This window comes from Saccopteryx bilineata, chromosome 7 (genome assembly GCF_036850765.1).
Source record: "Saccopteryx bilineata isolate mSacBil1 chromosome 7, mSacBil1_pri_phased_curated, whole genome shotgun sequence".
Classification (NCBI taxonomy): Eukaryota; Metazoa; Chordata; class Mammalia; order Chiroptera; family Emballonuridae; genus Saccopteryx; species Saccopteryx bilineata.
The window spans coordinates 106,889,731-106,914,827 of record NC_089496.1 but is presented as its reverse complement, the minus strand read 5'-3'; the positions used below and the strand labels follow the sequence as shown (position 1 = coordinate 106,914,827).

The 25,097-nt window shown below is 51.0% G+C and overlaps 3 protein-coding genes and 1 long non-coding RNA gene across 14 annotated transcripts in view; 2 read left to right on the top strand and 2 right to left on the bottom strand.

Moving 5' to 3' along the window:
* LOC136310682 (deleted in malignant brain tumors 1 protein-like) overlaps positions 1 to 633 on the bottom strand; it is an 81,997-nt gene extending 81,364 nt beyond the window's left edge. The window contains exon 1 of the mRNA XM_066239523.1: positions 571 to 633. The gene's annotated coding sequence lies outside the window, so the exon portion shown is untranslated. The remainder of the gene's footprint in view (positions 1 to 570) is intronic.
* A 236-nt stretch (positions 634 to 869) lies between these two features.
* On the top strand, positions 870 to 14,333 carry LOC136311014 (uncharacterized). The gene is made up of 3 exons (XR_010726653.1): positions 870 to 937; positions 13,820 to 13,904; positions 14,191 to 14,333. It is a non-coding gene; the product is annotated as an uncharacterized lncRNA (long non-coding RNA).
* Positions 14,334 to 14,336: 3 nt separating this feature from the next.
* Positions 14,337 to 16,115, top strand: C7H10orf120 (chromosome 7 C10orf120 homolog; the record flags this gene model as incomplete). Its single annotated transcript, XM_066239522.1, has 3 exons — positions 14,337 to 14,434; positions 14,630 to 14,705; positions 15,206 to 16,115. Coding segments are annotated over 3 exons (900 nt in total), but the record flags the coding sequence as incomplete, so codon positions are not given.
* Positions 16,116 to 19,377: 3,262 nt separating this feature from the next.
* Positions 19,378 to 25,097, bottom strand: part of DMBT1 (deleted in malignant brain tumors 1) — a 55,810-nt gene continuing 50,090 nt past the window's right edge. For all 11 annotated transcript variants that reach the window (XM_066240158.1, XM_066240160.1, XM_066240161.1 and 8 more), the window contains 3 exons: positions 23,170 to 23,558; positions 21,080 to 21,351; positions 19,378 to 20,056 (listed from right to left, as the gene is read on the bottom strand). In XM_066240158.1, coding sequence (XP_066096255.1) covers positions 20,049 to 20,056; positions 21,080 to 21,351; positions 23,170 to 23,558 — 669 coding nt within the window. In that variant the 3' untranslated portion in view covers positions 19,378 to 20,048. The remainder of the gene's footprint in view (positions 20,057 to 21,079; positions 21,352 to 23,169; positions 23,559 to 25,097) is intronic.

Here is a 25,097-nt window from a genome sequence, read left to right as displayed (position 1 = left end):
AATGAATAACTTTTTAAAAATTAAAAAAGTATAGATTTTCAGATTAGAAGACTTCATGAATCAAGTCCAGATAATTACATATCATATCAGGCTAAAGATATTCTTCTACGGTACATTTTCCAACTCCATTGAGTAACAGGAAAGAGACCATGACAGCAATCCAATACCTCCACTGCTAAATATCCATAGATAAGCCATAGAACACTTTCAAAATCTTTCATTATCCCACGGCCAAGTCCTCCTCTTAATCCACCTCTCTCCAAAATTGTGAAACCAGAGCCATGCTTTTAAAGAGCCATGCTGTACATGGGCTAGTGCCTTGCTCACAAAAAAAACAAATCTCACAGAAAACATTTGACCCAACTTCCCTAAATCCATCATGATTACGCATTCAGTGACTATCACAGCAACACTCCAATCAGTGGTTGGATTGCATGGAACACAGTTAAAGCTCTATTTGTCTAGATTTCGTTTTAAGCTTCCCCAACAGTGGGCTGGTGGGCCATACTCTCCCTTTCAAGCTTGGAACAAGGCATGGGCAAAATGGCCCTGGGGCATCAGCTGCTGTACCTGCTTCGTGTAGAGTAACCACAGGGAAGAGCAGCGGCCAGAGGAGGAGGGCTGGGCAGCCCATGTCGGGAAGGCTTCCAGCTACTGCAGAACCTGGGGCTTCAGCTTTATATGCTCTCCGGACTCCCCGGTGGGGCGGCCCATGCAACCTGATGCTTTGCTCAGGCTTGGATGGGCAGGCATTCGGAGCAGGGGACAACCCCTTTGCTCTGGCATTTGTGTGCATGTGCTGTGGGGAGTGTTGGAATCCATGGGAGTCTGAAAAGACCAGAGTAACAGGCTTTATTGAAAGGAAGAAAGGAACCCTGCCCGGCACTTCTCTGGGGAGAAGAGCACCAGTACAAACTATGGAGACGAATGTTATAGGGTAAAAAAGAATTTCGAGTATGTGGGTGTTGAATCAAAAGCCCTGGTATGTATAGAGTGCTTCTCCTAGGGGCAGCTTGCCAGCTTCTTGGAATTCCTCTGTCTTAGGGGCGATAGACCAGTAAGGGTGAGGTCTGACAGAGAAGCGGAACATCAAGAGGGCAGTTTGGAATTCACGTATCTACCATTTCTCAACTCTGTGGTTATATAAAAGAAAGGCAGTTATTTTTTTTATAAATAAATTTTTATTTTAATGGGGTGACATTAATAAATCAGGGTACATATATTCAAAGAAAACATTTCCAGGTTATCTTGTCATTTAGTTCTGTTGCATACCCATCACCCAAAGAGAGATCAGCCTCCGTCACCCTCTATCCAGCTTTCTCTGTACCCCTCCCAAGAAAGGCAGTTATTAATTTTTTAATATACAGTGAGGGGTAATGAAGAGAAAGAGGAGAAAAAATTGGAAAATTATTGCTTCTTCTGGAGAGAACTCAAGAAGGGAATCTTGCCAAGCCAAGTTCCCCATCCAGTTAAGGAGGTCGTCAATTTCCGTACTGTGAGGTCTGAACCAGGCAATGTCTTCAAAACCTGAGTGAGGAAGTAAAAAAATCTTGTGAGGTAATAATTGTTCGTTGCTTGCTGCAAGTGCTGATCTGCTCCTCATTCGAGAGGACATGTGGAGATTTGTAGAGACAGGGAACCTGTTGGTGTAAGTTTTAGAAGGACTGAGTATGTGTGGCTTAAAAGGAAGGGGGTTTGGAGAACATTCAGGAGGGAACTTCTCGGGCTGAGGGAGGGGCGGCTTCTTCCTGCTGTCATCCCTACCTATTTGATATTTCTCTCGTGAAGTTCTCCTTGGGGTACTGGGGAATAGGAGTGTAGGAGCATTTGAATGTAGGTATCCTAGAGATTTCTCTCATTTGAGCCTGTAGGAACTTGATAAAGAAAGAGGCAAGTATTTGGAGATCCGGATTGCAGAGATAAAGAGGGTTGTATAGCAGGGGTGAAAGTTCTTCCATGGTAAAGTTAGAGATATTTTTTCCTGGCAGCCCTGGAGAGAGCAGTTAGCTAAAAGAAATGTTTCATGTCCGTTTGTAGGCTCTTCTTCAGCCAAGAAGACCCAGCAATCTTGTCCCCTTACTATGTGAAAGATAAAAAGACCGAGAAGCATTAAGAGGTGAATGTTATTCATTCTCCTAGTTCTTCAGGGATACAGGAGAGCTTTAGGGTTAGGGGACCTGTAGGGGTTGAAAGATAGGATTTAGGAGGTTTGCTGATATAGGGTTTCAGATTTTTCTGTTTTGCGAGGGCAGGTTTCAGAGTTGGTGTGTAGGGTTAGGTAGATTTTTCCAATTTTCTGATTGGTGAAGGTCTGCATGCGGTTCTGTAAGAACCTAGTGAACAAACGTAAGAGGCAGGGTTCAAAAGTTAGAAAAATAAATAGGTGAGTGGACCAATAAAAGGCAATAGTGAAGACACCCAGTTTGTGTGAAGCCACTGATTCCATGTTTACAAATTTTCTGGGCTTCAGGAGAGAGAGAGAGAGAGAGAGAGAGAGAGAGAGAGAGAGATAGAATAAGACAGGGCAGTGGCCAGTCCCCCTGCTCCTAGACCTATTTTTATAGAAATTTTTAAAGCAACAAGAAGAGGAATTACCTGTACAGCTTGTTTGGTTCTTAGATTGACGGGTAGTGTACTAGGAATTAAAAGAGGCTCATGGGGTAGAATTAGGTTGATACTTGGGGTGAGATAGACTAGGGTACAGGTTTCTGTCTAATTAGTAGGGAAACACATATAGGTGTTGGTCCCACATGAATATAAAGCCCCTGATTGGGTGAGGCAGGCTGAGAGGTGAATAGAGAATAGAAGGACAAGGGGTCAATTTTGTTTCTCTGTTTCTGAGCTCCAGATGGTCAGGGTGAAGGAAAGAGTTGTCCCAATAAGTGGGGAGAGTAAAGGATTGTTAGTTATGGTGACTAATTAAACATTCTTTGAAAATCCATTTTCTGATTGTTCAAATTATTTTTTCTAGGTACAAACCCCCTACAACCTGCACAAACCTTCTACAACTTACATCTTATCCAGTCTATTATCAAAACCATACAATTCTTTTCTAGTCAGAACTCTTGATTTAAAAATCTTTAACCTTTAGTGACAGTTAAGTTGACTTTCTTTTTCCCTAGTTTCCCTTTTTCCAAAGTCTGATTAAAAGAGTCCTTAGTTTTTCATATATTTGCCATCCATAGATCAACCAGCTTCCAGTTTGTGGTTGGAGTAAGGCATGCCGTTTTTCTACTTTAGCAGCAGTGGGAGTTGTCAGGATCATGGTGTGGTGTGGACCTGTCCATGTGAAAGTCAGTCCTTGAGTGATGTAATGCTGGAAGCGCCTCTTGGACAGTCTTTGAACAGTTTGCTGAGTAACTTGCAAATCCTGCAAGTACTTAGGGAAAGGGTGGTTACATTTTTTTTACTTTGCAGCTAGAGTTTAAGTCCTAGTGACCACTACTTCTAGCTGGAATTAGCAGCAGGTCCCAGCCTACAATAGGCATGGGGCATTGAGACAAGAGGAATAAAGGAGATACTATACATTAAATAAAGTAACAAACTCAGACTGTCAATACCCACAGTAGAGATCTTTGAGGGATAAATAAAACTCAAATATTCAGGCAAGGCATAGTAAATGGCCCTTATGTTTTCAAGAAATGAGATCAGTTTATCTGCTACCTAGAAGAAATACCTTAGGCTCCTGAATGATGTCCTTGGGCCTTCAGTGGCAATTCCCAGCATGCTGGGCAAGGTCAGGTCACAGGTAGCTGGAGCAGGGCTAGAAGAGCTCCCTCCATGGAGCAAGGGGGCAGCTTACCTTCTCGTGTCCCTCTTTCCATAGCAGAGGTGTATCCCTTGATGGGGCTGGGAAACCTGGCAGACTTCAGTTCAATGACCTTTCTTTCCACTCTGGAGCAGGGCCCTGATGGAACCCTATGAAGCCCTTTAGGGCTCTGGAACCAAAAGCTGGTATTTCCTGACTTCTTTTTGGGCCTTATTTGCCTTTTCTGTTACTTCCTTGGCCATTATAGACCTTAAAAGCTATGCTCAGAAGATCTCACTGAGGGGCTTGACTAAGAGAGCAAAATTGGGAATCCAGTGTTTAAGGAAGCCTATTAGACCAAGGAAAGAAAAGATTTGATCTGTGGTGGTAGTTGGTTGGAGACTGCGTAGGGTCTGAGTTTGATCTAGGGTGAGACTTCAGGTGGTGGGAGTTAAGGCAATGCCTAAATAGACTATGGACTAAGAGTGAAGTTGAACCTTAGTAGAGAAGACACGATATCCCTTCACAGTGAGGAAGTTAAGAAGGGTGGTGGTATGTCTCCTTGAGGCAGGCAGGGAGGGGCTGTAGAGGAGTAGGTTATTTATATATTGCAAGAGAGTACTAGTTTTGAGATTGCATGCTGCTAAATTCTGAGCTAGTGCCTGCCCAAACAGGTGTGGGCTGTTACTGAATCCCTGCAGTAAGACAGTCCATGTAAGTTGCTGGGCTGTATTAGTGTCCAGGTAAAGGCAAACAGAAAGTAAGAGTCAGGGTGTAGAGGAATGGTAAAGAAGGCATTCTTGAGGTCTAGGACCCTGAAGTGAGTGGTGTTTGAGGGAATGTGTGACAATAACCTGTAGAGATTAGGGACTACTGGATGGAGGGGAACTACTGCCTCATTGATTAGGTGTAAGTCTTGTATGACGTGATAAGCCACTGAAGGTTTTGAACAGGAAGGGTGGGGGTATTGCAGGGAGAGTTGTGGGGATGAGTAAACCTGGTTTAAGAGATGGGTAATTATTGGTTTAAGGTCTTAGAAACAGACACAGTTACACATTAAACAAAGATTTCACATATAAATTATAAATTGAGGAATTTAAATGAGCGCACTTTACTTGTTTCAATTCAAATTATACTAGAGATATTTTCTGACAAAGAGACAAAACAGATTATTCACTTACATAGCTCAATAGAAAATTCTACTTTTTTAAGCTTTTCAAGATGGCAGGGAGTTGCCAGCATAGAGGGGAGGAAGAGAGAAAGCAGACGGATGGACAGTGTGAGCAGCTGGATGGAAAAGAAGGAGGGTCAGAATCTGCAGGAGGAGGAGGAGGAGGTGGTGCCACGTGGTCAGAGGAGTCAAAAATATTTGGAGCTCTGAGAAGAGGAGAGAGGACAAGGGGTAGTGGAAGGCACAGTCAGTCTCTGAGGAGGGGGAAGGATGACTCAAGGAAGAAAAAGAGACAGAGCCGCCCATCTGGAAGGAGGGAGGAGGGGTTTAAGAACACAGTGGAGAAAGGAGGGGCCCCTGGCCAGCAGGGGGAGGAGAAAGACTGGTATTTGCAGGTGAATGAGTAAACAGGATCCTGCAAAGGGAGGGGGCTTTCTGGAGGGAAGAGACTCAATCGAAAGAGATTTGCAGAGGGATCAGAGAGGGGTACTGAGAGAGGGGTGCCCCAGAGATCAGGCAGAAGGGAGAGAGAGTTGGGAGTCCATGGAGAAGGAAAGATTAGGAGCAGAGGTTTTAGGTGAGGTTTCTTCAGCCAAAAATGGCCTGCATGTAGAACAAGCAGTGCAGAGATTAAGGACAGGAGAGAAGGGAGAAGAAAGGCCTGCCGGTAAGGAATTTCTGATGCCCTCCCCGTCCGGTGGAAGAAATTGTCAAGATCTCTTAAGATATTGTAATGATAGTATAAAGCAACCTGCTAGGGTGCCTAGACTTTCAAGGAAGTCCATAGAAGCTAGCCGCTCAGAGTAGAAACCTCCCAAACTGTGAACCTCAGAGAGTAGGGTGAGTCCTGAAGGAGTAGAGGAGTCCCGAAGGAGTAGAGGAGTAGTCTCTGAGGCCTGAGATTGGGAGGAGCCCATGTTCTGAGGGGAGCCTGGCTGGACGGTTTGAACTGAGAGGAGCCCACAGTAAAGGAGACTGTTGAGAGAAGGAGGCGTCCCCGCGTTCAGTCACAGTTCGGAGAGGAGAAAATCTCTGTAGAAAGAGAGTCTCAGACAAGAGGTCGTCACCCCAAGGCTGAGATCCCGGGACGTAGGAGAGTGGCCTGGCTAGGCATGCCTAGACTTTCGTAGAAGTCCAGTAAAGCAGTAGAGACAGACCACTCGTAGATATGGGTCTGAAGTCAAAACCGTCCGACCAGGAAGGGGTGTTTTTAGAGAGAAATTTGGAGGCGAACCAGGGAAGGGGAGGGAGAAACTCCTTACCTTTCTGATCCGGCAGGGGTTCAGGACAGGGTTAGACTGCAGGCCAATCAACCTACAATCACACGTCCAAACAGAATCAGGAAGTAAGCCAGGGATGAGCTGCCACTGTCCATTGCTTCCTTGGTTGTAAGTTTGGATGGCAAAGAGGGATTGTCTAGGCAGTTAGTACCCTGTCCCAGGTTTCGGCACCAAATGTTGGAATCCATGGGAGTCTGAAAGAGACCAGAGTAACAGGCTTTATTGAAAGGAAGAAAGGAACCCTGCTGGGCAATTCTCTGGGGAAAAGAGCACCAGTACAAACTATGGAGATGAATGTTACACGGTAAAAAAGAATTTCGAGTATGTGGGTGTTGAATCAAAAGTCCTAGTGTGTCCAGAATGCTTCTCCTAGGGGCGGCTTGCCAGCTTCTTGGAATTCCTCTGTCTCAGGGGCAATAGTTCAGTAAAGGTGAGGTCTGACAGTAAGCGGAACATTAAGAGGGCAGTTTGGAATTCATGTATCTATCAGGGAGAAAGGGGTTCTACCCACTAGAGCAGGGTCCCCAAACTTTTTTCACAGGGGGCCAGTTCACTGTGCCTCAGACCGTTGGAGGGCCGGACTATAAAAAATACTATGAACAAATCCCTATGCACACTGCACATATCTTATTTTAAAGTAAAAAGACAAAACTGAAATAAATACAATATTTAAAATAAAGAACAAGTAAATTTAAATCAACAAACTGACCAGTATTTCAATGGGAACTATGTTCCTCTCACTGACCACCAATGAAAGAGGTGCCCCTTCCAGAAGTGCGACGGAGGCCGGATAAATGGCCTCAGGGGGCCGCATGCGTCCTGCAGGCCGTAGTTTGGGGACCCCTGCACTAGAGGCATTCATGGACAAATTGTGACCTGGCACCTGACTAGGCAGGTGGGGCCCTGCAGTTCCAGGAGCCCCAGATGTTACCGAAAGCCTCATTCCCTTTAGCATGCGCCAGTTCCTAGAGGAGGAAGCTGCTGAAATCTATTCATCTTTCAAGACCCATGTCTGCCTCTTCTCCTTTCTTTAAGTTTTCCCTTATTCTCCAACTACATTCTCTAATTCTCAGAGCACCCACTTCGTACCTCTCTTATAACTCTTACTACATTCTACCTTCATTGTAGTCAATTGTTTTTTGTCATAGCGCCCCCATTAGCTTGTAAACTCTTTGAGAGAAGGACTTCTCTTCATAGAATTTCTAGTCCTAATTATAATATTGCTGACTTAGCATGATATGATGCCTTGTACTTAGTATTTGTGGAACTTAACTTTGAAGGACTCATTGATATCTGACACTCTTCAAAAGGATGACTTCCCTAACAGATGTTTTATCTCTAGTTAGATAGTTGGCTGATAGTAGCAAACTATCCCGAATCCTGAAAGACTGCTCCTCTGCACCGAGCCTTAGAAGAAATAGTCTTCTGATAGAGAACACACCTTCTGGGGCATGTGTCTAACTCTATATCCCTACGAATGAAACAGTGGCAAGGCTGGGAAGGTTTTATAGACCCAGGGGGCCCTGGATGTGAAAAGGTGTTGGAAAGAAGTATCTTTCCAACTGAACACTCAATCTATTCTTACTTATTAAGACCACTCTGCCAGTTGGGTGAATCCAATGTGTTGGTCACTGTTGCCTGCAGGAATGGCTTCTGGCTTCTCAGCCAGGTACACATCTGCTCATGAGGGACAGACAGGATCAGGGGTAGGAGGGTGGAGATCTGTGACTTCAGTCCAAAGGGCCTGGGTCTGCTTTCTTCCACTGTGATTTTGGAGAATGCCCTTGGCTTCACCAAGCCTCAGCCTCCTCAACTGCCCTGCTTACTTTAAAGGGTTATTGGGAGAATTCAGTCAAATTGAGCCAACCCAGGCCTCTTCCAGACACAAAGAGGTCATGAGGGGGGGCGGGGGGCACACCCTGCATTTTATGAAGCATATGGAAGACTGCAGCCCAAGGTAATGGTGATAGTTGGTGAAATTTCCTGAAAACCTGAAGGTGACTCAGGATTGAGACCTGCTGGTGTTTAACCAGCACAAATCGCTATAGCTGTAGCATTGTAAAAAAGATTGCAGATCTTCCTTACTGGTTGGTAATGAACCCCCTGGAACCCCAACCCCATTCCTGAGCCCAGACCTCCCCAACACAAAGCATAAACACAGCAAATCTGGTCAGCCCCGTACACTCCTGTACCCGGGCGTCAATGTTCTGAGTATCATCCTGCCCACCATAGCAGATTACTACAACTGTTCGTCTAGTATGTTTTGGAAGCAGATGCCTTCTAGAACTTTTATATCATTTTAAATATGAGTTAAGGCTTGTATCACTCACAGATTGGTGCCTACTCGTGATAAGTGTTCAATCAATGTGCATTGTTATTCTTGTTCATCTTGGTGGTGGTCCTTATTGCGGACCAAACCTGTCCTTTGAGGGCAGAGACCATGGGCACAGTTAAAACCCTTGCCTCTCGGGGTTTTCCTGTGTGAGTTTCCCCGGTTCATAGTCCATTTCAGTCTCCTTATCGGACGGATTTGCATCGCTCAGTCGCCACACCACTTCCTGCGGAATCGAAGCTCAGATTATATTGAGGTTGTTGGCTTTCTGTTTTGTTTTGCTTTTTCTAATATTAAAATAGTATGATCTTGGGAAAATCATTGAAACCTTCCCTTAGTACACCGGTTCCTTTGTCTATAAAAGTCCCGTAAACAGACCTCCTGAGACGAAGAAGCCCATCTCAGAGATGGGGAGGAGCCCACGTTCCGAGGGGAGCCTGGCTGGACAGTTTGGACTGAGAGGAGCCCACAGTCCACCTCACAGGTTCACACATGGGCCTCCCTGGAAGCAAAGACCTTGTAAATGCAAAACCACTCATATTTGCATTTTCTCCACACACACACATATGCGCAGTGTGTGTGTGTGTGTGTGTGTGTGTGTGTGTGTGTGTGTGTGTGTTGGGGGAGGGGGTGTCCTCTCCTTTGAGCATTTCTGTCTCTCTCTCTCCTTGTAACTTGTCGCCCATACACTGTTCCCGCCCGTACAGTGTTCCTGCCCTTCCTTCGCTGCCACATTCATGCTACCTTCTCACTTTGACCTCACCTGAGCTCCCTCACATCAGGAGTGGCCGAGCTGAGACCTGACCCCGGGACAAACCCCTCCACTGAGAGGTGCTACATTTCCTCTCAAAATGAAGAAGCCTGGACTCCTCCTCTCCCTTCTGCGCCTCATTTGCTTGGAGCGCTGTAGGGGTGACCAGGTCTGACTTGCTAAGGGTCTCGGGTCAGAGCCACACCCCGGAGCTCCCACTGCTAGTGGCTTAGCACCCAGCTCGAGTGCTCAAATGGCTTATCTTATTTGCACTTTAAGTTAATCACCATTTTTTTAAAGCTATCTTTTATCTTTGGGTATGGTCCGCGAAACAGATAATCTTTTATTCTCACTTCCTGGAACACTATATCTTAATTCGACATCAGGGAAGCATAGGTCTTAAGAACTACAGGGATGATTAGTTCTGAAGCATGACGCAGCAAGCCTCGGGAGAACAGGACAGATATCCATATCCTGAGTGTTTCTGTGGTGATTTACTTCGGCTCAAACTGACTTCTATCTTCCCGGTCACATTCCATGTCATTTTTCAACATTAAGGTTATAAATTTTATTCAAAAGTTGGGAACTTAAAAGACTGCTTGCTTGGAGTTGTAGAAATTTTTTGTGAAGTATTTGCAGAATCAGATCAACTGAAACCGCTGAACGACGGTCCCCCTTTCATCTTTGCCCATGTCACAATGTCCCCTTGGAGCCATGACAGTGCAGTGACTACAGCTATCTCCTCTGCAGTGAGAACCTTGATCCGGTGAGCTAGATGGTGTGTACCCTCCCAGAGGGGGCCGACGTTTTCCCTCCCACATCCTCCTTCTAGTACTTCACTTCTCAGATGGGGCGTGTGGCAACCCAGATAGGGGACAAAGCTGAGTCAGATGTCCTTGGGGCAAGGGACACAAGACAAGACTGGAACCTGGGTCCTGCCTGATCCTACTGCTCCCCATGATAGGAGGGAAAGAAACACCACACCCTACCCTCCCGGGTAGAAAGGGAGAAGGGTGACTCCCGGGAGACTCCCGGGAGAAGGGGAGAAGGGTCTTTTCTCCTGTTTCATTTGCATTTAGATTCCACAAGGACTGACAGGCAGGGAGGAGGAGCATCCCAACTACAGGAAGGCTGCCCGCCCCCTGGACTCCTGCCTTCTCTGGTTGGAGTGGGACCAGCAGAATCACGGTGGAGTAAGCCTGGCGCCATCTTCCTGCCAGCTTAATACAGGAAGTTGTTATGTAAAGATAAGGGAGACCGCAGGAACCACCTCCCTCTGTAATTGGACGGAGCCTCAGAGCTGCTAGGTCATTCCTGTGTTAGCCTATGGAGAGGGTGGGATCAGCGAAGGGAAAGAGATTGTGAAATTATACAGACATAACACAGCGCTATAGAGAGCAGAAAGGCAAATCCTGGAGGGAAACGGGGGAGGGTGTTGGGGGAAGGGGGATGTTGAGGGGAACACGGGGGTGGGGGGATGTATTTGGTGGGACACTTGAATCTATGTAAACACAATAGATTTAAATCAATAATAAAAAAAAGAAAGTTCAGCGGATCTCCGCCGGACTCTCCGGTGAGCTCAGGCATTGTGCTGGCTACCGGCTTCGGCAGGTACTTCTGCTTTCCAGGGCAGAGGGCAGTTTCTTAGGCAAGGACCTGGCGCTGCCTCCAGCAGAGAGAGAGGACGGCAAAACACCAACCCACCCCACAGCAGAAAGCCAAGGAGGGGAGGGCGACTTAAAGCTAGAAAGGAAGGGACCATTTCAATGTGGAAACGTTCGAAGGCAAATCCGTAGAGACCGAAAAGGAGACAGGAGACCGGTAGCTGTCAGCAGATTGACTCGAAACACACATAAAGGCATCATTTTGGACGAATGGGAATTGCTCCAAAATTGAATAGTGGAGACAGCCGCACAAGTTGGTACACTTTACTAAAAATCGCTGCATTGCAGGTCTAACACAGGGGTGTTTTATGGTAACCTCAATAAAGTCTTTGAAAGGTTAAACTGCTGAGTATGCCGCCTCCTTCAAAGGGAGTGGTTATGCCAACTTCAGTGTCCCAGGGGAAAAGCCAACTCCCCAGCCCGGCCGAAGGCTCTTCCAATCATCTCCTGCCCCCTTCCCGGCCTCTTCCCCACCATGTGCCCACGCTCCCTCTCCTCCTGCAGACCCGAGCTGCCCGCAGTTCCCTGAACCCACCAGGGCTCCCAGACTCTCCCCCTCTGCGGTTGCCTGTGTGTGGAATGCCCATGCCTCCCGCCCACCTGACTTGTCCTTCAGGAGTTGGTGTAGATGTTGCTTCCTGCGTAGACTGGTCCATTCAACCCACATCTCCCAGGTCGGCATGGGAGGGATTCACCAGGCATAAGGGAGCCGGACCTCTTGGACCTCATCCAAGTCCTCTTTTCTGGCACTCAGCTTCCCCTTGAGGGTGTATCACTAACTGCTGCTGACCCCGGGGTTCTGGCCTCAGAGGCACTACCCACTCTCCGTGCCCCTGTCCCTCCTTTCAGCCCAAATGTAACCTCATGGTCAAGACCAGACTGGAACCGCCAAAGCTCAAGCTGATGGCTCAGGGGAGTGGACACAATTCGCGGAAGCATCGGAACCACAAGGCCCGATTCATCTCTGGCTATGATCCTCCAGGGCCCCCTGTGGTCTGTCTCCCGGTTCCTGACTCTGTGCCCAGCCTGCTCCGTGTGGCAGAGGCCACCTTTCCCTCACCATCAGGGCCACCTGCAAGAATGGCTAGCCCTTTCAAGATCTAGATGTCAGAGAGTCAGCCAGAGAGTGGCAGCCATTCTCCCTCCTGTCAGTCGAAGATCCTCCTTCCATGTGTTCTTTCCCTGCCTGAGGACAGCCTTGTCCCTTCTGCCTTCAGGGAGTCCCCTCCTACCCGCAATGATGCGGCCTCACCTAAGTGACTCAACCAAGCCACCAGAGTAGAAAGCAACGGAGAGGCGCATGCCCTTGCCAGCTGGGTCTCGCCACCCGGGTCTCACCACCCACAGCCCAGCGCTCCTGGTTCACGTTACAGTGCCGTCTTAACTAAACATTTTTTTTCTTCCATTCCACAGATGTTTAGTGACTGCCTTCTAAGTGTCAGGGTCCATGCTGGTGGCTGGGAAGATGGTGATGAAGTTCCTCAGTCCCCAGAGCTCACACTCTAATGGGAAGAGTGTGACCATAATAAACAAGATGAATACCGATCACTACAAGGAAGGGGTTTTTAACCCAGTGCTTGGCAGGACCACCTGAAAGGCACTCAGCCATTCCGATGCCCAGCCACACCCAGGAGAGATCACACCCGAATCTCTAGGGGTGCGACCCAGGCATCAGCATTTTTAAAGCTCCCCAATGAGTCCAGTGCAGCTCACATTGGCAACCACTGCTAGAAGCACATGAAGAAAATCAACAGGATCAACGAAGAATGACTGGAAAGGGGACCTTTTATGTAGAATGACCAGAGACCGCCTCTTTGAGAAGGTGGTTTTGTTTTTTGCATTTTCCCCCCAGCTCTTCAGCCTCACATTCCATTAGCATTGCTGACAATCATATTGTTCATCCATGTGGGTTATTTTTTTTCTCAGCTGAAGCTTACATTCTCTCGCACAATGTATTGTTATTAAGCAGGTTTCTTCCTGACCCTATTTTTAAAGTTGAGGTAAAATGTACACTGTACTGGAAAATGTACTTGCAATATTTGCTATGTATTGCTAAATTAGTCTCCGTAGGGGCTGTGCCAATAAACATTCCCACCAGCGTCACTGTGGACCAGCGAACCAGGATGATTGTTTACTGAGTCAGCAAGCTGAGCATCTGCTCTACGCCAAGTCGCGTGCTAAATCACCACAATGCAATGGTTAAGATGCTGTTGGGACCTGCTTTTGAGCATAGGGAGAGACAGACTTATTGAACAATCAAGTTACCTGCGGAAAAGCACCATAGCGGGATACAGGAGAACATAGTGTCATGAGAACACGGACAAAGGGATGAGTTATTCTGCGAGGAGATCTTCAGAGGAGGTAACAGTTGGGCTGGGTTCTGAAAGACAAGTGAGCTGCCAAGGAGGAGAGAGGTATTCGAGACATAGTGAGCATAGGAACAGCAGCCTAGAAGATCATTTCAAGAACCAGGGGTAGTGGCCCAGATGGAGCATGAGAAAGTCAGATTGGAAAGGCAAGCAAACGAGAGAGAGAGACAGAGAAACAGAGACTGCAGCTAGCTGAACCTTCACCCCAAAAGAACCAAGTGGTGTTTATAGGCTTGTGTTGGGGACCGAAATATAAACAGGGTATTTTGCAATTTGGACATATCTAGGGGACAGAAGTGCTGGGCCCAACCCCCCACCTCACCTGCCTATTTAACAAAGAGCTATACCTGATTCTAGCTTGTCCCACCCATGTTATCCAGAAGAGGCTGGAAGCTAGTTTCTTATTGGTGTAAAGTTAGATTTGAATGGTATGGTGGGGGTTGTCTTTGAGTTGTCTTGGAAACAATTGAATTGCTAATGGACCACATTTTTCCCTGAATAAAGACCAATGTGCCTCTGGGAGCCGCCATGTTACACTCAGGAACAGAAGAGGCTGTTCTCCGTCCGTGCCATCCTCCCGGACCCATCTGTATGTATTTATATATATCTTTAAGTCTCTATCATTTATTCAATTCCATACCTTTTCCCTTTTGAAGACCCCGTAATGGACTCATCGTGGCTGGACCGCAACAGGCTTGTCAGTAGCAATGATGGGGTCAGATCACCTCCCAGCCACTCTGCACCTCTGCACACCAACCTGATCCCAGGCATCAAATGATGCTCGGACTCAGACCTCACAATAGCTCCCGAGTGGGCCAGTTATGATGCAAGTGGAGCTGGTGACTGTCCCTTGGTTCCCCATGAAACTGTCTTAGATGAACTTCAGGCATTGACACGTCCCATCCTAGCCCATTGCCAAAGTATGATCGAAGAATGGGAGGATGGCTGTCAGAAGATGGGTAAACAGAGGCCTGAGGACCCAAGGGCCCAAGAGAGGGAGACTGCAGAGGGGAAGTCAGATAAGAGCGTACCGGTCAGCATACTGGGCACAGGCAAGTCTGCTCATGATCAAGTGTCCCTGTGCTGCCAAAGGGATCAATGCAATGCTTCATCTTTGGGGTGAGTGTAGCTGTTTCCTGTCCACTCCTTCCCCCCCACATCAGACCAAGGCCACGGGGAGGAGCCCGCCCCCACACCTGCAGAAACCTGGGTCACAGGGGCCCTAGCCTGGCTAATGCCGGCTCACCCTTTGGGAGGGGAGGACTAGGAAGACCCTTTCCTGAGTTCTCACGCACCTTTCTCTCTGTCTTCCAGGATCTGGACCAGATTCCACAACTCAGACCCAAGGATTGCCCTCGGGAAATACTCCCCCATGGAAAAGGAGATCATAGTAAGCGCACACAGGGAGGCCCTGTGAAGGCAGGCAGTTCACCCTAGGGGGAGACAGAGGATCCCCAATAAACAGCAACAGAGAGGTACATCTCCCCAACGGGACTCAACGTGGCTGAGTCTGCTAGCGGCGTCCACGCTGGCATAGCAAAATACTCTCTTATTTCAGAGTCCCAGTCAGGACTCCGCGTGATCAGAAATGAAGGAAGCTGCTGTCTCTTGAGCCCTTATTCTTGCACTCATTACTCTCTTATATGATGTTTCCGGAGGCCTCCCAGAGGTCCTGCGAGTCAATGAAATTCTTTCAAACTCACAGTAGGTGAACAGAAGAGTCAGGATCTGAGCCCAGGCTTGACCGACCCCACAGACTCACCCTTTTGCCCACTACACAGGGGCTCAGACACACTCAGCAATGATGGGAGGAGGTGACACTAACTGAATTCTTCCCGTGGGTGCTCCTGGCCTGGGGCTATTTTTTAACCATCCTCGTCTGGTCCTCAGCGTCTAGGGGGCACCCACACTGTGGCATCCAGAAAGTTTCTGACTTACAAGCAAGAGGAGGAATGGAGAATGCTCAAGAAGCTGCGGCGGCGGTCTTCAGACTACAGACAGCTGACGCAATATAAGAGCCAGCACCCCTCAGCTTGTTCCACCTGTGGGCCCCTAGCAGAAAAAGTGTGGACGGCCGAGGTGGTCGTGCCCCTAGGGGAGCTCAGAATGCCGCGGCGGGAGAGGCTCACCGTCCGTAAGCACGTGGAGCGCATGCAGCGCGCGCGAGCCCTGAGCTCCTACCCGCCGCTCCCCCATGTTGGAAAGTCCAGGGACGCCCCCGTTCTGTCCAGAGGGGGTGAGGACGAGGACAACGATAAGGAGGATTATGACGGTGTCGCACAAGAGGAGAGAGACGAGGCCAAGAGCAAAACCCCAAGAAGACAAGAAATAAAAATGAACGTCATTTTCAAGTCAGAAGAACCCAGTCCACGTCTAACCTACCAGCCCGCTGACCTGAAACCATTCTTTCCCGCAAAGAAGGCGGAACGGTCCATCGCTGGCTTAACGAACCGCAACCTTTTTCGAGTAGCTGAGTTCCCGGGAGACCTGATGCTGATGAACCAGGATTTTATATCCCGCGGCACCCACCCGGGTGATGGGACGAAGGCCAGGCGCCCGGAAGAAGAGCCTGCTGCGAAAGCCTGCACAGGCAAGCCTGCATCTCACCGTTACTAAAGTTTCATTTATTCCCCATGGTGAACCGAGTGTCACGGTCCTTATTATACCTGCAGCTCCACTTGCCCAGGGGCCTTCCCTCCTCGTCTTCTTTGGGGAGACCCCCGGGGTGTAGGGGGGCTCCCTCTAGGTAAGACCTACTTGCTAAGGCTTCTTGGTTTCAGGTAACTCCTGGCCCTGGGCTCCCCCCCACCTTCCCAGGATGAAGTGTCCTCCTCTTCCCCTACGCCCATGAGGCCTCTATCAGCTGAAACAAATCACCCCCAAATTTACATGGGCCTCTATCAGCTGAAACAAATCACCCCCAAATTTACGGGCTTGATACCAACAATCATCAATTCAGCTTGTAATTCCGTGGGTCCGCCGTAGTGGCTGGGTGTGACATCTTAGGACAAGCGGTGCAGGCCACCAGCCATGAAAACTGAGTATATCCAGTACATGGCTGGAGGAAAAAAGATAAACAACCGTTAGAAATGTAGCAATATTTTCCACAGAACTCTATGTACCCAGATCAAGGAAGCCCCTACCCTAAAGACTTAGCCAAGAACAAGGTCAGCTAACCGCACCCCTCCCGCCCTTGTAAACGCTGCTTGCTTGCTCAGCCTAGATAGCCACCCTATAAAAAGGAGCCATTTTAGAAGCTCGGGGCTGCAGTGTTCCCTTGCGTGGGTTGCCTGCAGTCCCTGCGCAGGTTTGCAATAAAACTTATAAAATTAACTTTGGGTTTGCTGTGGCCTGTCTCCTGGGATGTAACACTGGGCTCGACGATGTCCTTGATGTCGCAACCACTCCCCGTACGTGAAGAAGTTTGCCTTCTTCTCATCTGGAAAAGTCATTCAATCGATTTACTCCAACATGAAATTGATCACCGGTCCCATTACAGAGTTGACAGGAAACGTCCAGGCGGTGTTCGGGTCTGGCCAGGACGGGGAGGTTTCGCAGGAGGAGGGACGTTCGGGTGCGAACACTGGGAAATTCCCCAGCTCACTGGGACATGTTGGTCACCCTCCTCAAAGTGACATTTTGGACTGTGACCCCAGAGTGGGAACAGGGTCGTTTGGGTGGAATTGGGAAAACAGGGAGAAAGCAGCCGAAGGGGCTAGTCCTTGAATGTGAGTGCCGGACTTCCTGTCTGTCCCTCCCTCTGGTGGCCAGGATGTCCCCAGGGTGAGGCTGCGAGGCTCTGTCCCCTCTGTGCTGAGGGGCCTGGATACTCAGCTTCCCTTCACAGGGGCGTGAGTTTTCCATCCCCTTCCTTTGACCCACGAGGAACTCCAAGTTTCCATCTTCTTTTTTTCTTTCTCTTTGGTGTCTTGTCAGCCATGCTGGTTTTGACTGCACAGGAAGAAGAGAAAGGCAGACAGTGTTTCACTTTCCCTTCTCCCTAAGAGGTGAGCTTGGCGGCAGGAGCCCACACGATTTACCTGGGCCCTCGTGTACCGGGAACACAGTCTTGGCCAAGAGAACCTGAAATCTCTGACCCGGACTGTCTGCTTCAGATTGAACCCCTAAGCCCGCCTCTGCCCCAACCGCTCAAGCCTACCTCCCCACACACCACACTTCTCCCCGGCCAGACGCCCCTCTGCCCTCCTGTCTGCACAGCCTCACAGGCAGGGACCCGAGCCCCCTCTCCGGAGCCCTAGGAGAAAGAGGGAATGCTTGCAGCCCGAGGGATGTGGTCGGCAGAAAGGTTTCCTCATGATGGAAGCTGACTGTTGGGTGATTGGTTTCCCTGGGATTTCCAGGTGCAGGTACTGGCTGTTTACAAACATAAACACTTTTGATCCTGGACACCCTGGGGAAGTGCTCACAGATTCTGACCAAGGCATCCCTGAGCTGGGACCGAGGGGCAGGCCACGGGGGGGGGGGGGGGGGGGCAAGCCCGCGAGCCTGTTGGCTAGTCCTCAGGCCTGTACTAGGAAGACACTGTCAGGGACGGAGAAACAGGGGTTTGGGGGAAGCAGAAAGAGGAGTTCCTATTGACTCTGCTCTTCAGTCTTGCAAATTGGTTGATGACAAAGAATGTTTCTGTAACGAGGTATTAAATTCTTGTATTTTCATTGGACAAAACAAATTGTAGTCATGGGAAGGGGTCCCTTAAAAACATTCTGAAACAAAACAAAGAAGCAACCATTTCTATGGGGTCACCAGACTGGCATCGTTGATGTTGGGCTGTTTTGGGGACCGGGAATTTAGGACGAACAACAGCTTCTGGGGCGCCTGGCATTGTCTTCCGTTGTCAGGCCTGCTGACTATGGAGATGTCCTCACGGAACTGTCCAGCAGTATCTCCCAACTACATCGTACTGAACACTGTGTCTGGACCAGTGGTTTTCAACCTTTTCACTTGGGGACTGGTGAAAATAGGAGATTTCGAGGCCACTAAGGCAGAAATCACCCTGAGCGTAATTGGATTCGACTAAGATCATGGGGTCTATAATCTTCATAACATCAGAGTGGCTAGCACTTTCATGGACCAGCACGAAATCTCTGGTGGACTGGTTCATGGACCCGGGGGTGGAAAAACACTGGCCTGGACCACTGTGATGACACCAGGTCGCAAAGTTTCTTGGGCAATACTGGCCCCCAAGTGGCTGCTCAGGATGTGAGTTTTCTTTGGTGATGCTGTGGATTTAACAGGTGTGCACCTTGGCCTTTTCCAGTTCGCCCCTCCCCATCCACCACTTATATCTAAAATACTCACTCCCTTTGTCTTAGGGGGGGGTCCCTGCAGCTGCTGTCCTGCTGGGTCTCCCCGACTCAAGTCACTCCTCTGGAACTAGGCTGGTTTTAGCTGTCCTGTCTCGGGCAGCGGCCCTCAGTCGGGCTCAGAGGGAAAAATGTTCACATTCCCAGGGCAGTATGAGAAAGCTCCCATTCTTACCATGCCTGACCTAGGAACCTGGGTCTGGCTTCTCTCCCGTTCTTTGGCAGATTCACTGCCTTTTCGGAAAGCACCCGTCCCTTTGTTTCTTCTGAGATCCTGGGGCCCCCTGTCCATCCGTTTCTCCCTGAAGAACACGTGCACACAGGACCTTGGTGCCCTAGTCCCTGCACCTGGGGTCCTCGGGGCCCCAGCAGTGTGCTCTCTTCCCCAGAGCCTCCCCGCCCCACCGTTCCAGATAGGACACCAGAACCGGAAGACACAGATTCCTGGAGAAACAGAGGCAATCACCTTCCATTCTGAGTCACAGACACTAAAAATGATGACGTTGTTAGTTAGCATTCTGGTCTTTTCCCAGCCTTCACTGTGCGTTTCCTGCTTTGGGCAGAACCAAAACATGCCAAGGACAGAGGAGGATGCCTTATCCATCCTCAAGAAGGTTCCGGAAGCCACAGGGCAGAGCCTCGGTTTTTCTCATTCCTGAGGACAGCCTACCCCGCCGAGCTTCACTTGAAGGGACCAGCGCTTAGGTGAGTCACTTCAATGACCAAACAGACACTTGCTTTGAAAAAAAAAATTTTTTATTCAGCTTGTCCTATAAATTGAAAGGTTAAGATATATGCTGTAGGCCTAAGAAGTAAGTTTATAGAAGGTCAGAAAAGTATACAAAACAGGAAGCTCTGCTTGTGAGAGTGTCCGGCTCACAGCTGCACGCAGGACTTGAGATCCTGGGTGGGACCTGCTTGCCTGACACGTGTGCCAGCACCGAGCCTAGTTTTAGCAGGATCTGCCCCTGACTTTCTGCGCCCCCATCTCAACCCACCCCGCCACGTGCCTGGGCACACAGGGCCGACAGAGCAAACAGAGTTCGGTGCCGCCGGGTGCCCAGCTCAGGGCCCGCGCCCGCTCCTCCCTCCCTTGGGTTCCCGAGCCGGCAGGGCCCATGTCTGAGCACCGCCCGTGCGCTCTCCTGATGCCCCGTTTAGAGCTCGGAGGCTGGCCATGGGTGGGGCGGGTGCTCCTCCCCACTGTGAAGGTCACCGTGGCCAGGACCACAACCGGGAGGACCCCTGCGGAGATGGCGGCCGCTCCCTGGGTGCTGGCCTGCTCGCCCACGCCGGCCATCAGCGGGTCGGCAGGAGAGGACGTTGGGATGAAGATGCGGATGAGCCCGGCGGAGACAGAGAGGAGACGGCGAGGGCGGTGGTCCCAGGGCAGGGTGGTGTCATCAGAACTAGTTGTCTGGTGGGAGGGGAGAAAGGAATGAGAGAGAGAGAAGTGGCAGGTGAGACACCGAGGCCGGACGCCAAAGGGCAGCTCGTGCCTGGCAGGGGGAGTCACTGTGTCCGGTCAGGAGCCAGGAGAGGTTTCTGAGCAGGAACTTGGAGCGGGGCTTTGGGAGATCAAACCTGGCTGGAGGCTCCCGCTGGGTGGGAGGGGAGAGAGTTGGGGCCTTTGAGACCAACTGGGAAAGGGGTACATGAGTCCAAGCAAGGGGTACCCAGGCCCCCAGACACTGCAGCACCCGTGGAAAGAGAAGGGAGACAAGAGGAGTGAGAGGGTCCCCGTCGGCCCCTGCACCCGTCACCCCGCCCTGCCGTCCTCTCTACAGCTCTGACTCCTGTCAGAAGCCCCGTGCCCTGTCCTCTCCCGCCGGAAGGTAAGCTGTTCAGTGGTGAGGATGTTAATCTGCTTCTGTTGTTAGTTATTTGTCTCTGGCACATAGTAGGACTTCAATAGATAGGCATGGAATGAATAAGGAAGGAAGGAAAGAGCCTAGAGCCAGCCAGACCTGGGGACAGTCTGAACTGGGACACAGGAGAGAACTGCCAAAGATGCTCCAGGGAGTGGAGCCCGTGACTGCAGGGACGGTTTGTGAGAACTGCTCCCCCACAACCGCTTTGTCGCCGGGGAGCCCCCACCAGAAACCCTGGGAGTCACCCTGCAAACATTTCTTCCTCCACGTGCACAACAGCAGCACAGCAGGAAACACGTCCCCATTCTAGACAAGGAAAATGGCCCGGCTTGTCCGGCGTCAGCCCGTCAGCCCTCAGAACCCATCAGTCCTGCTGGCACCCCCGCGGCCCTGCCCAGACCTGGGTTCATGTCCAGTTGGACTCTGTGTCACCCAGTGGAGCACAGCGTGCCTGATGTATAGTAGATGCCCAATTCAAGGTAGAAATGACACCCTCAGAAACATCCCGAGTCCCCCCGGGTCACGGGCCAGGACCCTCCGTGGGCGGGCTGTGGGAGGCGGCCACCTACCCAGGCTTCTCTTCTCGGCGTGCCGGGCCTGCAGCTGGATGGGTCCCAGGACGACGTCCACCTTCTCCTGGTAGGAGCCCAGGTCCCTCCTGGCCCTCACCACGCAGCCCCTGCGGCAGCGGGAGGAGGGGTCAGAGGCCCTGCACACCACCACCTTGCACTGCAGGTACACCGACGGGAAGCGGTTCAGGAAGTGGAAGGCGCTGAACGCGAAGCGGGCCACGCGGGGCGACGGCGGAGAGTAGGTTTGGTAGGTCTCATCCTTCACGCACCTGGGAGGAGAGAACCGGAGCTGTGAGTGCAACCCGGGCACCCCGGGCTCCTGCAGCCCTGCCCGCCCGCGGGGCCCATGCCTCCTGCTGCGTGCACCTCCCCTGCCTGCCTCCTGAGCAACGTGCGGTTCTGACACTGCCTGTCAGCCCTGCGGGGACAGCCTGGGGGCTCGTGCGGTTCTGACACTGCCTGTCAGCCCTGCGGGGACAGCCTGGGGGCTCGGGCACATCGGGAGCATCGTCAAGCAGCAAGCCAGGGCAGGGTTTGAGCAGGCACAGATGAGCCAGCCCCATATAGCACAGTGACCGTAGGCTCAATTGTCCCAGCTTGCCCAGGCGAGTCGGACTAGCAGGACCCAGGGAGAGGACAGGAAGACGGCATTTCCTCCCCTCTCCTTGTCTCAGGGTCACATGAGGTGACACTTGGTTACTCTCCGGTGTGTCTGGTGCCCTTCACTCTCCAGGCTATGTCTCCTGACCACCGCCACCTGTTCCGAGGACCCTCCAGGTGTTTGAAGCTCCAGGTCGCTCTCCTGGGCATGCAGGTAGGTGATTTGGTTGGTGGCCAGGTACAGTCAATGAGCCCTGTGCCCCAAGTAGGGTGGGGACCCGTGGGACCCCCTAGACACATCCCCCCTCCCCAGAAACTGCGTTATCTTATATCCATGCGTGTGCTGGATTTGACCAAGAAAGACCCTTGAACAGAGCAGAACCGAAGCCCTCGCTCACTTGCATTCATCTCAACCATCCGACATCCATTCGGATGTCATCTTGTTACTGTTTGTAAAAAGAGGGGCTAGGTAAGCTTCTCCCCCATCCTGGCTGCCAAGGATGGAGCCAGCTGTGAACGGAAGCCACCGTGTAGACTGTGAACAGGACAAGCCTCAACACCTGCGTATCGACTCAACATGTATGATCATTGTTCCTGGAAGGAGACGCTGTTTTTCATTATCCCGAGGAGGTGTGACATTTAACCTCCCAGCCCTCATTCCTAGCAGGTCGCCTTTCCCTGTCAGTGCGACATCTACGTAAGGCCATTGTTCCTGAGGTGCCAAGGTCAAATTATAAGCCAAGAAATGATGTAAACACCCATGGAGAGAGACAGAAGAGTAGCGATTACAGCCGCACGCCCTGATGACCCTGGACTCCTCTGTGAGCTCAGAAGAAGCAACCCCCACCTTGCCAGAGTCCTGTCATCCAGGGAGACAAAACTACGGTACAACAGCCCAGCCCGGGCACCTTTGAGTCTGGCCTGGGCACCACTGCCTCCCCTCTACGTCTCTGAGCTTGGCTGGAACCATGGGCCCTGAAAACGTCTATTCTCAGCGGGTTTAGGTCCTCATGTGGTGCCTTTGTGGCAACCCTCATCGGGGACCATCTCCTGTGCACCTGCTTTGCCCAAATCCCCTTCTACACCTTCTCCTTTCATCCCCCCCAACAGCCTATGATGCGGGCATCACCATGCTCGTTTGATGGGTGGACAAGCTGGCTCGGAGTGGTGCCACCGCCTGCCCAGAGGGGAACAGCTCGTCGTGGCAGAGTGGGCGTCTCAGTCTCGATCTGTTTCAAATGAATGCTCTTCCCACTACTCCCTGTCCTTGTAATACCAAGACCTGCCAGCTGACCTGCCTGGTGACCACCGCTGAGCCGTCCCACTTGTCAGCCACCCCGCTCCCTGTGCGTTAACAGAGAGGACCACCTGACTGGTTCCGCTCGAGCTACTAGGACCGGCAGCTGCGTTACTCGAGCCCTTGGGCTCCTCGCGTTGGGGTGATCAGGTAAAGGTTTCGAAGTCCACCCCCTGCGGACATTCCTTACCCGCTCCGGATTAGATAGTAATTCAAAGATGTGAAGTCGTTGGAATACGGCGATGCCACACAGGTGTCCACGAACAAGGCCAAGGAGGCGTCGGCGTGAAGGATTTCGGCCTGAAGGTAGAGAGTCTGGCGCAGGTCCACGTAGTACGGGCTGCTGGTCACGGGCCGGGAGAACGCGGAGGAGGTGTAGAAGGAAAGGTTCACGTCGAAGTTGCCGTACTGCACCTCCTTGACCACGATGGAGTTGTTGGCGATGTACATGGTGTCGACCCACGTGTCCTTGAGCATTCTGCAGTTGACGTGAATGTAAAGGTCCTTCTTCCTCTTGATGACGCCACTGGAGACGGCTGCTCTGAGGACGTTGGAGTAGGTGATGGTATCGTTATCCACCTAGGAGAAATCAAACAGGAGAGCAGAGTCAGGCAGACGTCACCTGCTGAGAGACTCTCAGGGCCGATTTTGGGTAGAATGAGAGGGAAGTGGCTCAATCAGTCTGCAAAACCCTTCCCAGAACCAGACCCGGATGGCACATGCCTACAGCCAGGGTGCCACTGCCTGGGACGGGCATGTTGCTTAACTAGCGAGACTCCTCCTTCCGTTCACATACTCCCTTTTCTCTACCTCATGATGGGGGCCCACCGTGTGGACCAGGTGTTGGGGCCTCCTGAGAGCACCCCCTCATGGGAAGATGGGTGTGTCTGGATGCTCCCTCCTCGCTCTGTTGTGTGGTGAAGCTGCGTTTGGACTCTGGGGCTCAGAACCTTCTGGCTTGTTCTGTTTTGTGCCCACTGTTGCTGGGAGAAACCAGGGAAGGCAGGTGTGTACTCGTGGGAGGGGCTGCAGCCATTAGTCTGCGCTGTGCTGCTGGGGTGGGTCATTAGCTATTGCAGCTCCGTGTCTAAGCTGCCGGTGCTGGAAGCAACAGCGATCAGAGTTGTGGCTGCAGCAGGTCTCTGAGCTCTGGGGTAGGGTCTTCCCCTGAGCTCAGGTGGACAGTCGGGTGGGCATGGTAACGCAGAGGACATCCTGTCACATCCTGCCTCTTCCCTTCCTGTCCCACAGCGTTATTTCCCACGGTGGCTTTCACCAAGCGGCAAATTCCTAAGAACACTGGTCTCCCACACCGTTTGATGTGCCTACCGTCTTGTAAGAGTGACTTCTCTGGGGCTGAGAACCTTGCCCTGCTGGTCTGTGAGCATCTCAAACAAAGGATGCGTTCTCTCCCCAGGGCTTGGTGTACTGTCAACAACAGCATCATGGCATCAGTGAATATCCACAGCGTGGGTGGAGGGGACAGGGGACAGAAGCCAAGCCAAAGCACTGTGGTGGAGAAGGGTGGGGCCAAGACTGGCTGCCCAAAGGGGCCCAAATGGCCAAGAGGACACAGGTGAATGAGGCCCCCTGGAAGCTCCCTGGCCACGATCATCTGACCCCAAGGGAGGTGAGCACTAGTGAGGCATGACCCAGTGGAGACCGGGGAAACCCTTCCCTTCCTAAATGCAATGCTGGTCAGAAGCAAACTCTGAACTGGGTGCGCATTCCCACAAGCTGTGGGGGCTTTTGCAAGAAAGAGCGCTAAAATAACACCGTTGTGGCCTGAATGGAAACCCTAAAACGTGAGGCAATCTGACACCTTATTAAAGAGGAAGGCTAGAATGTGTTTGCATTCTTTCACGTAGAGAGGCGCCCGGTCCTCTCCCCACCCCTGCCCCAAAGGGTGTAAGCTTCAGACCCTAGAGCAGTGGCCCCCAACCTTTTTTGGGCCACGGACCGGTTTAATGTCAGAAAATATTTTCACGGACCGGCCTTTAGGGTGGGACGGATAAATGCACAAAATAAAATTATGCGACCGGTGTAAAAACTGTGGCATTTTAAAATATAATTGTTGAACTTACGAGACAAGCGTCAAGAGTGAGTCTTAGGCGGATA